This window comes from Arachis hypogaea, chromosome 9 (assembly GCF_003086295.3).
Source record: "Arachis hypogaea cultivar Tifrunner chromosome 9, arahy.Tifrunner.gnm2.J5K5, whole genome shotgun sequence".
Lineage (NCBI taxonomy): Eukaryota > Viridiplantae > Streptophyta > Magnoliopsida > Fabales > Fabaceae > Arachis > Arachis hypogaea.
Genome location: NC_092044.1, coordinates 79,902,527 through 79,916,591, shown reverse-complemented (window position 1 = coordinate 79,916,591; position 14,065 = coordinate 79,902,527). Strand labels below are relative to the sequence as shown.

The following is a 14,065-nucleotide window of genomic DNA, read 5'->3' as shown; positions in this document are numbered from 1 at the left end:
ATGTCAGAGTCTGCAGAGCATTCGGCTTCTACATTACCTCCTCTCCCAACCACATCATCTGAGTGCAAAAATCGATCAACAGTTTGGGACCACTTCAAGAGAACATCTGATGATGAAAATAAGGCTCAATGTCAACACTGTTTGAAAGTGATCAAGTGCAGGAATGGAACAAGTGCAATGAGATCACATTTAAAGATTTGCAAAAGCAATCCTGGTTCAGATAAAGGCAAACGATAGAAAACAAGCACATCGCCTAGCCCAGAAGCACAAGTGGGTAGGTTTGATGTAGAATATCCCCGGGAAAAATTGATATCAATATTTGTTCGCGAGGAGCTTCTTTTTTGATTTGTAGAAATTCAAAGTTTTAAAGAATATTCGGCGGCTCTACAACCAGGATTCAACACTCTTTCACGTATTACATTGGCAGGTGACATCTTGATGCTCTATGAAACAAAGAAGGTTTAACTTCAAAAATACTTTTCCAAATACGGAGGAAGAGTTTGTCTTACAACTGATAACTGGAGTTCGTGTCAGAATATGGCGTATATGTGTTTGACTATTCATTTCATTGATGTGGACTAGAAGTTGCAAAAGAAAATACTAAATTTTTGCCAAGTCACCGGCCACACGGGGGAGATTATCGCTCAAAATGTTGAAGCTTGCTTGAATAGCTAGAAGTTGAACAAGATCTTGAGTTTGACAGTTGATAATGCATCGTCTAACGATGTAGGAGTTATGTATTTACAAAGAAGGCTGATTTCTTGGAAGAGTTCAGTTTTGAATGGAGAGTATCTCCATATGCGGTGTTGTGAACATATTTTAAATCTGATTGTGAAGGATGGATTGAAGGAGATTGATGATTTGGTCACTGAAATTCGGGATGCTGTGAAGTATGTTAGATCCTCAAATTCAAGATTAACTAGGTTCAAGGCATGTATTGCACAAGAGAATATTCCACATAAGAGTCTTGTTTGCATAGATGTTGAACCACGATGGAACTCTACATACTTAATGTTAGTAGCAGCCTTAAAGCATCAGAAGGCATTTGAGCTATTAGAGATGCAAGACAAAAAATTTGTTGAAGAATTAAACAAGGGAAGAGGGGTGCCTTCAATTCAAGATTGGGATTATGCTAAGTCCGTCTTACCATTTTTAGAGATGTTTTACGATGCTACACTTCGCATCTCTGGATCCTCTTATGTCACTAGTAACTTGTACATGAAAGAAGTGTTTGCTCTTGGAAGGAGGATTCAACAATACAACAAGTATTGGGGAAATGCAAAAACTATTAACATGTTATTGTTAATTGCTGTCGTTCTAGATCCTTGCCATAAGTTGGATTATGTTAAGTGGTGCCTAGTTAATTCTTTTGGTGTGGAAGTGGGTGGTGAATTGAAGACAAAGTTGTCTTCTTGTCTTTATTCGCTTTATAATTTATATCAAGGCGCAGATGAAGGAAACCAAGATGATACCCTCTCCCAACCTAGTGCAAGTGATAAAGCCAAAGACATTTATGATACGGGGTTATATCGTCGATCAATCTGTCACAAATCCAATCTTAACTCTGAGCTTGATCGTTATTTGAATGAAGACTGTGAGCCAGATGATAAGCCTTTGGATATTCTAGGATGGTGGAAGGTTAACTCGAATCTGTTTTCCGTCCTAGCAAATATGGCACGGGACATATTGGCTATACCAGTTTCAACAGTAGCTTCCGAGTCTGCTTTTAGTATGGGGGAAAGAATCATCGATCAATATCGTAGCTCATTGACTCCTAAGATGGTAGAAGCCCTTGTATGTACCGAAGATTGGCTTAAAGGAGACTTTTTCTCTTCTCTTGCACCTGAGAATTTCGAAGAGTTTGAAAAGGTCGAGCAAGGTAAATTGAATATTAAATGTTTCTTAAATATATCATATGATTTACTTAGAAAATGCTTTAGTTTAACTTATAATTATAATTTTTTAAAATTTTTAATTATAATTTTTTTTGTATGCAAATTTGATTTTATCAGAGGACTTTACTTGTTCAGTGGGTCTAAGTTCAATTGCGATTGAGGATGACTAGAAAGTCTTGATTGTTTGTTTTCTTTAGTTATTTTAAACACTTAGGTGGTAAAGAGATTAGACTTACTAAGTTAATTGTTGATAGGGGTAGCTTTCCCTAGATGAGAATTTCGAGTTCTTTTCTTTTTTAACATGGTTTATTTGGATGTGTTTCTTACTTTCACGGTCCATAATTTTTATCTTCTTTTGATGAGATTACTGAGTAGGCTTACACAGATATGTTCTGGTATCCAACTTATGTAAACCAATAAAAACAAGGGAGTTTCACTGTTTAATGCTTTGATGTTCATTCTTTGCTGCTTCTTTTAGTCTTGCAATGTATGATAAACTTGTCAAAAATTTATGTCCATTAATCTATGATGTTATACACCTTGTCTTGTCCACATTTCTAGTTGTAATTCCTGAATTTAGGTATTGTTCGCATTTTCCTTTGTGTATGCACTTTGTGCAAGTTGACACAGAAATGAATCTCATCATTAATCATGATAGAATAAACAGGGAAAGCTCTTGGGACCATTTTTTTTCTTTTATCACCCTATTAGCCTGCTTTACCAACTATTTTTGTACTCAATATTTAATGTTTCACTTCCATTATCTTTAGTAGGTGTATGTGAAAAGTATTGCCACCAAAAGTTTAGAAAAGTAATTATAATTTACAATGAAAGAAATTTTATTATTTACAAATGTTACTTGTATTATTTAGAAAGAAAAAAAAATAAATTTTAGATTAAAAAAATCAATTTAAAAGAAAAAAGATAAAAAAATTGGGTTTTTGTATGTAAAAAAATTAATTTTTGTATAAAAATTGGTTTTTGGGTGTAAAAACCAATTTTTTGGTATAAAAACCAATTTTTTTAGTGTAAAAATTGGTCTTTTGATATGAAAACCAGTTTTCAGTGTTAAAACCAGTTTTTTTTATATAAAAACCGATTTTTTATATAAAAACCGGTTAATTTTTTAAAATCGGTTTTTGTTTTAATAACCGGTTAAAAACCGATTTTAAATTTTACTAATCGGTTAATAATCGGTTTTATCATATGAAACTAATTTAGTTAATTAACTAATACTATATTTTTAATTAACCAAAAACTGGTTTGATTTTTGGATTAATCAAACTATAAACACCCCTAGTTAAATACACAAAAAAATAATTAGACATTATACTAATAATTAAAAAAAAAAGTGTTTGTATGTGTTATATGTAGTTTTGGTGAAACGTTGTTCAAGTTGTGGAGTAATGGAGGCAGTAAGAGTGTGAAGTGGAGGTTTATAAAGAAGGCCCAGCATTTCAGAATGGACGGGAAGTTGCTTGACAAGTGGTGAGAAAGTAAAGCTTTATATTGAGAAAGTAAAGCTTTATTATTTGAAGTAATAAAATATTTATATTGAGGAGGAAAATTATTAACAGTGAGGATACAGGTGGAGTGAAGTGGAAGCACATTTCTTAGTTATGAGGGGAGTTTCTTGGTAGCCAAGAATGACACTCAGTGTGGTCAAATGGTACGTCATTTGTGAGTTTGGTTTCATTGTATTTATACATACATCTACATTAATCGATATTGGGATTGCTGTTAAACTTCTTTTTTTCAAGAAATATCATTATTTTTCTTATATGAGGTTGATTTGTTAAGTGCTGTTTGTTTTAAAAAAATTTTAATTAAGTATTTAATTATATGTTAGTATAAATATTTCCTTACATTGAAAAATATATAATATTAGTATCGTATATCTAGAAACATGAAATTATATATATATATATATATATATATATATATATATATATATATATATACGTGTGAGGTAATTACTTAACAGAAACAGTCCACTAGCTAATTAATAAAGAAATAAAGTATATTTGAAGTGGAGTAATTTGCAACCTAAGAAAATAGTAATTGGTCCATTTTTAAAGATCTATGAAGTAAACTTATAATCATATACTGCCAAAAGAGAACCAGAACATGTACCTAATGCTGAACATTAATTGACCCTCGAAACAGCAAAATGCAGTATGGAGAAACGATAAAAGTATCGCGTAAAATATTCTGTTTGTTTCAACCTGAAATACCAATAGCTAGATTTATATCACAGATCCACATATATAATGCTTTAAATCTAAAATAGATGCAGATATTTATGTACTTTAACTTTGAGTATAGTCTTTTTCCAATAAAAGTTTATCCGAAGGAATTTTTCAAGAGATTGGAGCCTAGCAGCATCCTGAAAGAAACAGAACAAGTAATAACAAATTTCCAAGTAATAAAAAAATAGAACAAGGGTAATAACAAGAGTAATACAAAAAGAAACAGAACAAGTAATAACAAGAGTAATACATTTTCAAATCATATCAGAAAAGCATCTTGAAAGGGCAAGCTAACAAATTTCCACTTATAAATTACTAACAAACCTTTTCAAGGAAGCCAAGAAAGGGGTATTGAAAGGATGGATATGAACTTCTCTTCTTCCGTGTATGACCACTATTCGCAGTGTTAGAAGAATGGTTGAAGGTGCTAAGAATTGCTCCAACAATACCGTGTTCACTAGCTGCCACATTGGGATACAAACCAGCGCATAATATAGCCTGCAAGGGTATATTCTCAGGGATCAGCAACTTTTTTTTTTCTTTTCACTTGCATTGCTTTAGTTTGTTTATGGTTTGTTGAATTTCTAAATTTTGTAATCCAATTAGTCCTGTTAGGTTGTCCACATTTATTTTCCTTTACCAACATAAATCTAGCATTTATAAAATTAGTATAAAATTTACAGAAAATCTACGCATACAAGCGATTAAGACTTACAAGCCTTACAAGTCCAAAAAACAACTAACCCCCAAAATGCACTCCTAATGTTACGTAACTTTCACGCGCTATATAACAGAAGCGCGAATATATAACTTCCAATTTTTAAAAGATTTCGTTTCCTTCTTCGTTCTCCTTCTTGCCAAATTTCTTCGTTCTCCTTCTCGCGCGTCTTCCCTTGCCTTTTCAATCATGCTTTTCCCTGCGTTTATCACTCATTCTGTTTCTGTAGCTCTAGGTTCATTTATTTTCGATTTTCTAGTTTCTGAAATCAAAGTTCGAACTCGTTTTGAAGATAATGGATGATTTAACCTCAGATTGTGAGCCGAATCAGGGCGAAGTGGATTTTGAATTTGAATCTAACGAAGTTCATGAGGTTTGATTTACATTCAGCTTATTACGATTACTCTGAATTTGATGCAGTTATTCGTCTATAATTGTCTAGCTGAATAATTCGTGAACATTAACTGTGAAATTAATGTGTGAACATAAATCTGTGGATTGAATCTAATGTATTAGTTTTGATTAATTATCTGCAATTTATAGCAGACGCTCAGGTGTAGATCAGAATGTTTTGGGTGTATTTTAGGGAAAGTGTGGGTGTCTTTACAGTTTATGGCTTTTTTTGTTATTTAAGTTGAGTTGTTGTTGTTCGGGTGTAAATCAAGAATGATTGGGTGTATTTTTAGTTTTTGACATGGTGTATTCTACAGCCTCTCTGTGTTGTTGATGACCAGTTTGTTCCGAAGGTTGGAATGACTTTTGCCACCCTTGAAGATGCTGGAAAATTTTACAGGGACTACGCCAAGGCTGCAGGTTTTTCTACAAGAGTTTGAAGCACAAATAAGAAGGAAAACAAGATTAAGAATCACTTGATTACATGTAGCAGAGAGGGAAAATGGAAATCTAAAATATCTCTGACCGAGAAGACAAATCCCATAGCTGGTTTAAACTGTCCTGCAAGAATTTATATACACACATTGAAGGATGTTGGTGCTTGGATCATTTCAAAGGTTGTGCTGCATCATTCACAACCTTGCTGTCCAAGTAAAGCAGAGATGCTCAAACAGCACAGGGAACTAAGCATGTCCATTCGTCGTACAATAGAGAATAACGAGGAGGCTGATATTAGACCAAGCAAGACTTACCAATCATTTGTTGCGGCAGCCGGGGGTCACTGCGAGTTAAATTTTATTGAAAAGGATGTGAGGAATTACATTACGGGAGAAGTGCGGAATGTTTTTTAACAAGAAGATGCAAAGGAATTCGGGAAATATTTGTTAAGAATGAAAGAGAAGAATCATAATTTCTTTTTTGAGCTTGAACTCGAGGATGATCAATCGATTAAGTTGGCTTTTTGGGCCACTGCAAGAAGTAGAGCTGCCTTTGAGTATTTCGGAGATGTTATTTCATTTGACACCACCTACAATACACAAAGGTAATAAACTGTCCATGTTTATGATGCTAAATTAATGTTGTTTTATGAATCTTCCGCAGAGGTGTATATTGGATGTTTTTGTGTGTATAAAATCATTTTATGGGTGTACGTAATGATTTTTCATTCTGCACTATGGTAATTTGTTTCAGGTATAATTTGGTTTATGGTTCTTTTGTCGGGGTGAATCACTACGGTTAGTCAACACTTCTTCGATGCTCTTTGATAAAAAATGAAGAATTTGAATCATTCAAATGGTTATTTCAATGTTGGCTTCATTGTATGGGAGGAAATGCTCTGAAAGGGATTATCACCGATCAATGCGCATCAATGAAAAATGCTTTAGAGGCTTGTATGCCAACAACAATTCACCGTTGGTGTATTTGGTACATCATGAAGAAGATTCCAAGTAAATTAAACGGGTACAAGGGACATGCAGAAATTGAACAAGAAATGAGCCAAGTTGTTTGGAACTCTCATAGTAAAGACTCATTTGATAGGAATTGGAATGATTTTCTGCTGAATTTTGATCTTGTGGACAACAAGTGGCTGTCAGGTAATGTTGTTTAAAATCTACAGCAAATGTGTAAATTACATGTTTTTTGGGTGTATTTATAGCAGTTTTTGGGTGTATTCTGCAGATCTTTATGAAGACTATCATATATGGGTTCCAATCTATCTGGATCACCACTTCTGGGCAGGGATGAGAAGCACACAAAGGAGGGAGAGTATGCATTCATTTTTTAACAAGTTTATTACCTGGAATAGCTCGCTTATTCAATTTGTCAAACAGTACGATAATTGCCATGGAATTAGGGAGCAAGTAGAGATAGAATCAGATGCTGCAGATTTTCATACGGTCATACCGTGTGCAACCAAATCCTCCATTGAAGCTCAGTTTCAAGATGTGTACACTCATAAAAAATTTAGCGAAGTCCAAGCACAATTTAGAGGAAAGGCGAATTGCATCACTAGATTAATGAATTCTGCTCTAGGCTATTCAGTATATGAAGTTGGAGAACAAGTTTCCAGCTCAATATTCAACAAGTTTATGGTTACTTACGACTCAGTAGCAGCCGAGGTAAAATGTCAATGCTTATTATTCGAGTCAAGAGGGATATTTTGCCGTCAGGCACTAAGTGTGTTAAGCTTTGAACGAGTAAGCCAAGTGTCATCGAGATATATATTGGAATGATGGAGCAAGAAGGTAAAGAGGCAACACACACGAATCAAGAGCAGCCATGACGAGCCATTGTTGCAGCCAAGAAGCAAGAGGTTTGACGAATTAATTTTTTGTTCACAAAATATTTGTGAATTTGCATCAGAATCGGAAGAATTGACTGCCATTCTGCACCGTGTGTACGATAATGTCATGGTTGAGATGGAAGAATTGAAAGCCAAAAGGAAGGGGTCATGTTCGTTATCTCATGAAGACACCAACTTGGAATCCGTTAACGAGCTTCAAAGCCCTCCAAGGATTCGAACAAGAGGACGTCAAAAAAATAGGCTAGGTTCAAAGTTGGACAAACAAATTGCACATGCCTCAAAAAAGAAGAAAACAAAAGATCTAAACGAGGTAAAAGTGATGTTCTTTAAACTTGTGGTGATTGATTTTAATTTTCTTGTTAATATTTTTGCTAATATGTGTGTTTATTATATCCAGTTAAACCTCTTTGATGCTGCATCAGTGGTGCATCCAAATTCCATCCAATATCAAGGATGTGTTATGAATTATTAGTTCATGGAACCAGCAGCAGGGGATAGTTTTTTGGGTGTATAGTTACATAAGATGGGTGTAAACCATAGTTTTTTTGGGTGTATTTTTGAATTTTCTTGTGTCTGACATTTTACATATATATATGGTTTAGGGTTTAGGGTTTAGGATTTAGGGTTTAGGGTTTTAGGATTTAGGTTTTAGGTTTTAGGGTTTTAAGGTTTAGGGTTTAGTCTTTACAGGTTTAGGGGCTTAGGCTTTAGGGTTTAGGGGTGGTTTAGGATTTTAGGGGTTTATTGATAAAGTATTAGGGGATAGAAGTCTGGTGTATATTTAACTTTCCTTGGGCGTAAGATGAGATCTTATGGGTGTAAAAATCAATATTTTGGGTGGTTTAGGGTTTAAGGTTTAGGATTTAGGGTTTAGGGTTTTAGGGTTTATGGTTTAGGGTTTAGGGTTTAGGATTTTAGGGTTTAGGATTTAGGATTTTAGGGGTTTAGGAATAAAGCATCATGGGATAGAAGTCTGGTGTATATTTAACTTTTCTTGGGTGTAAAATGAGATCTTATGGGTGTAAAAATCAATGATTTGGGTATAGTAGGTTTGGTGGTTTAGGGTTTAGGGCTAAGGGTTTAGTTTTTTAGGGTTTAGTGTTTAGGGTTTAGGGTTTAAGTTTTAGGGTTTAGGGTTTAGGATTTAGGATTTTAGGGATAAATCATCAGGGGAATAGATGTTTGTATGTATAATCAACTTTCTTTGGGTGTAAAATGTCAGGTTATGTGTGTTTATTTGGTTTGATGTTTTCCTTTATATTATAGTACCTGTAAATCAGACATTTTGAATACAGCAGAGAGAGTTTAATTATGGAAAAAAATTTTACTTATAATTGGATCAAATATGTTTACAACATGTATTCAATTTCTTACAAGACTATATAACAGTTACGTTAATCAGTGTCAATATCATTAGAATCAATCTGACAATATGGACTCAATAACAATGAGGATGGCCTAGACAGTCTTATTGCATCACTTCCCCTAATGGCTTCAGCTTTGTCTTGATTCATTTCATGGAATAGAATCCGGGAAGCATATTCTACTCTATAGTGGTCCACCTCGTCCTGAAGTTAATTTTCTTTTTAATCAACTATGTTAACTTAGTAAGGTAATATAGAGTTATTTAGTTTTTAAACACAATTACTTGGGTCCAGTTGTCCCACTCATACTTCCTCTTTTTAATGTTTTCGGGCTCAATTATCTCAAGCCACTTCGTTACATATATAGCACAGTCATAGCTGAAAAATAAGAAATAAATTAGCAAATTACATCTAGGAAAGTTTAATTTTTAGATTAAAAGATTTATACCTTGTCTTTTGGCCTGAGATGTTAATGTATGGTGTATGAATTTTTTGATCGTCTTTCTTCAGAGGTGCCCCCCCAACATATACTCTCATTCTTGAAATTACATGTCCCTTAAAACACAAAACAAATAGGTGATATATGAATAAATTTAATAAAGGAATATAAACAAATGAGCACAAACCTACACCTTATATTGAACAGAAATACACCCAATTATTAAAATATAGAACACAGAACCAACTTACAGTGAATATATTTATGTTCTTTCTTTCATCGGTTGGACAAGTCATGTGATATGGTTTGAGTACAAAAGATTTTCTTTTCCTTGTATCAGCTACCCATAACCACCAATGTTGTGAATGGAAAATAGGTGCAAAAATCTGAAGTATGTTCTGATTGAACAGTATTTTAGTTTATTTGGCAAATAAGTAAAGAATGGTAATAAGAAGTTTTAGAAATGAAAACTTACATAACGATGCGATGCTAATTTTTTAAGGTCTAAGAAAGGTATAAACATTGGGTAGTCTTCCACCCTGAATAGCTTATTGGTTTTAGGCTATAAGAATATCCCTTCTGGATGATTTGCAATGGCCATGTTCTGCAAAAATTGTGAAACACCAAATGAATATAAAAAATACACCCAAACGAATACAAAAAATACACCCAAACAAATACAGAAAATACACCCAAACGAATACAGAAAATACACTCAAATAAATGCAGAAAATACACCCAAATAAAAACAGAAAATACACCCAAACGAATACAAAAAATACACCCAAACGAATTCTAAAAGTACACTCAAGATTTGTTGAAGTACATCTTACCTCAATATTAGGGGAGAGACAGTATACTTCTTCTTGAAACCTTATAATCTTTTGCTGGTTAAGGATGAGGCACATGGCAGAGACAATCTAGAAATAAAAGCCCAAATCAATTTTACAGAAATTGATATTGCAGTTACTTTTCATGATAAAATCATTAATGATATTATAATATTACCTCAGCTTCTATATGTGTATCAGCTTGGAGAGATGCGAAGTGGAGTTTTGACAAAATGTATTTATCTAGGGCAAGGAATCTGCACACGGCGTCATACTCATTAGTATTTCCATCTACGTATGTTTTCACACGTGTGGCCCAGACATAGCATTTCTCTTTCAATTCAGCACTTAATTCATTTGTCCTCGCAGGAGTTTCAAACTTTTCAACAATTTGTTCACCACTTTGCTTTTGAAGAGGTGGAGTTTTACCTTCTGTTTTCGCCCCACTGCCTGCAATTTTTCCACCAGCTCCCCTAAATGTTCTATTAGTTTTGGCGTGTCAGGAGTTTTCGCTCTCTGCTCCTCTTGCGTTGCTGGACCCTCTTGCGTTGTCGTTTCTTCTTAGCTTGAATAAGTCAAGCCGAGGCTGAATGATGGCATCAGACCTTGTTTAGGAATGTACGATGCTGTCCGTGCCATCATCATCAGTGCAACAACATCTTCTGGGTCTGGATTACTGCATGATGAGATATAACATACTATAAGAGTAAGAATAGATGAATGACATTGAAAACAAAATTTAACTCTGCTGAACTTACACTTTAGATGGAGCTAGTGGAAGCGTGGGTGTGCTTTGTTCAGTATTTGCCGGCGATTCTGGAGTGCTGCAGTGTTACAAAACAATTGTAAGGATATACACCCCAACAAAGACAATATACACCCAAACAATAAACAAATACACCCAAAGATTACAGAAAATACAGAAAATACGTCCAAACGAATACAGACAATACACCCAAATGATTACAGAAAGTAGACCAAATGAATACAGAAAATACACCCAAACGAATACAAAAAATACACCCAAATGAAAACAGAAAATACACCCAAACAAAAAACAAATACACCCCAAGATTATTCCTTACCTGTTCGTAGTTTCTTCACTAATTTCTGGCACAGGGGTTGGTTCAATTTTCTGGCACAGTGGTTTTTTGGGATAGTGATAGACAAATTTGAATCGGAACTCTAAACAAGAAGAAAAATAAATGGTTAACAAAGCCCGCGAAAGTAAAATGGTTATAAGGTTGAAATTTTCTTGGGAAACTCACATTGAAAGCGCTTCGGTTTGTGCCTGTGTCTCTACCCGCACAACCATCATGTTCTCTTCAGCTGGCTCGCTGGCTGACTCTTCAGCTAGACTCAACCTGAGATACACCCTAAGAAAGTCAAAAATACACCCGAAGCATTCAAAAGAATGACATGCTTTGTTTTTTGAGAACTTACATAGTTCCAGTTTTGGCTTTTTTTTCCTGCCTTTTTTTTCTCGAATAAAACATTAAAGGGCTTTTTCTCTAAAAAAATATATACAGAATTAGAAGCAGAAGGTAAAAGATAAAAGTAACCAGTATTAGAAAGAGAAATTACATGCTCTCCGCCAGTTTGTTTACGCTACTTTGATCTGTGTGTCCTTGAGACAAAGGATCATCACTTCCTAAGTTTACCTCCGGTATTCTAAACATAGAGTAGATATTATTCAGTGAAAATACCATACTGTTAAATCAGGATAACAAGATTTTATCAAATAAAGGTTCTTACGTTTCAGATGAGACATAACGACCTTCTGTCGATCACAGGTCAGCTTCCTTCTCCCTGGCAAACCAGAAACAATTATTAGCAAAGAAAACACCTTAAAATCAGATATATACACCCCAACAAGACATACCCCTGTGTAGCAGATTTTTTATTATTTTTCTTCTTCCTAGATTCTCTTAAGATTTCTTCTAATTCTTCAGTTCCAATTTCAGATCTCACAGTACATGCATAAAAGAACATGTTAACAAATATAATTTTGATGATAAACGGTAATATAGCTTACAAAGTACTCTACCCATGATAGGATTGAGCTTGTTCAGGAGATGAATCATCAATGATGACCTTTTTCATTTTTGATTGTGTCCTGGTGGGAAAAAACAAGTATGAATCAGAAATACAAAATAAAATTGATCAGAAAATACTATCCAAAGAAGTGCTTACTTTTGGGGTGTTCTCTGAGTCTTTTTCTTTGTTTTTTTGCTTCTCTACTGGTGATGATTCTTCGCTTCTGAAAGTTAATAAGAGATACTCTGTTAATACATGAAATTTTGATAATAAACCAAAAGGAAAGCAATAATAATTTCAGAACATTACTCATCATTCGATTCAGATTCTAAATCAGAATCCTCCTGAATCTTCTTACTTTTTTTGGACTCCATTCTGGAAGGCAAACAATCATTATTTAAAAACATACTAAAAGGGACAAAATACACCCAAATAAATACACATAATACACCCAAATGAAGACACAAAATACACCCAAATAAATACACAAAATACACCCAAATGAATGCACAACATACACCCAAATGAATGCACAAAATACACCCAACTAAATAAACAAAATACACCCAAGTATGTTACTTACTTTTTGGCTTTTCAAGTGGGTTGTTTCCTTGTTGGATCCTCTGAGTCTTCTTCAGTCTCAGACTCAGAGGTAGAATGGTTTTCACTTTCAGTTGTTTCACTCTCAGATGATGATGATGAACTTGCATTCCTTTTTTTCTTTTTTCTTTATTTGTTTCAGTTTCTCCTTTGTTTCGACCATCTTTACAATTCCTTGAAACATTAGAAATGTTAGTTAACAGCATTCAGGTAAATAAAATACACCCAAGATATTTTGTTCACTTACCATATGTTCTTCCATTTCTGCCCTCATTCTTTCAACCAACTGCTCTCTAGTCCAGTTGGCAATCCAGGGTTCTTGAGGTCTTTCTTCCCCCTTCTTGTCTTTATTTTTTGATAGATAGAAGTAAACTATCATCAAGGCAAACAGGCAGCCGTCAATTGCCTTTTTCTTTTTCAGATTGTAATATGTTATTTCCTTGATGATAAAATTCAGGACATGTGCTCCCCAGTTCCCCTCTGTTATTGTGTCCATCTTGAAAATTGGTGCCAGGTGCACATGGGAGATTTTGTTTATTGTGGTTGGTAACAGGAAAGCCATCTGTATATAGAGGATGAAAATCCTCTTGAACATGAGGCGATCTTGTTCATTATCAACACCAATAGTCATCATTTCATCTGTCAGAATTTTTAGGGTCTTCTCCTGGAATCTTCTAAAAATTTGTTCGTTGTCTTTAGAAAGATCCTTATAATTGACTTTCTGAGAAAGTAGATCTCCTACAAAAAGGAAAACAACATTGTATGAAAAGCACTTAAAATACACCCAAACAATAATTGAAATATACCCCAATAGGGCTTATATACACCTATGTTTGTAACGAGTTACCTAACGCGTTGAGGCCAAGCGTAGCCCCTATTGTGCTTGGTCTTACTCTGAATGAACCGTAGGCGATTTCGAGTGTGTTTTTCCCTAATTTAAAGGAGTTAGCCATCTTCTTTAATATTTTGTGATGAACCCTTAGCGGCAGAATGTGCATCAGGCTACCAAACCCCAAATCCCTAACAATTGCTTTCTTCTCCTCGCTCATATTTCTGAATTTCTCACTCAATAAATGGGTTGCACACTTCAGGTCCTTGGTTTGCTGTAAACAAAGCAAAATTAGAGTCAGATATATTTCTATTACGAAAAACTGATTTGATCTAAGACATATATTTGTGCTTACATTTTTTGCAGCTTAGGTTTTGCTTGCCATTTTTACTGCAATGAAAAAGAG

General features: G+C 34.4%; 1 protein-coding gene across 1 annotated transcript; it reads left to right on the top strand.

Annotated features, from left to right (window-relative positions):
• Positions 1-2,065, top strand: LOC112709243 (zinc finger BED domain-containing protein RICESLEEPER 2-like). The gene is made up of 4 exons (XM_025761138.1): positions 1-226; positions 353-459; positions 838-1,879; positions 2,013-2,065. The coding sequence occupies exons 1-4, from the start codon at positions 1-3 to the stop codon at positions 2,063-2,065; spliced, it is 1,428 nt and encodes a 475-aa protein (XP_025616923.1).
• Positions 2,066-14,065: the final 12,000 nt, after the last annotated feature.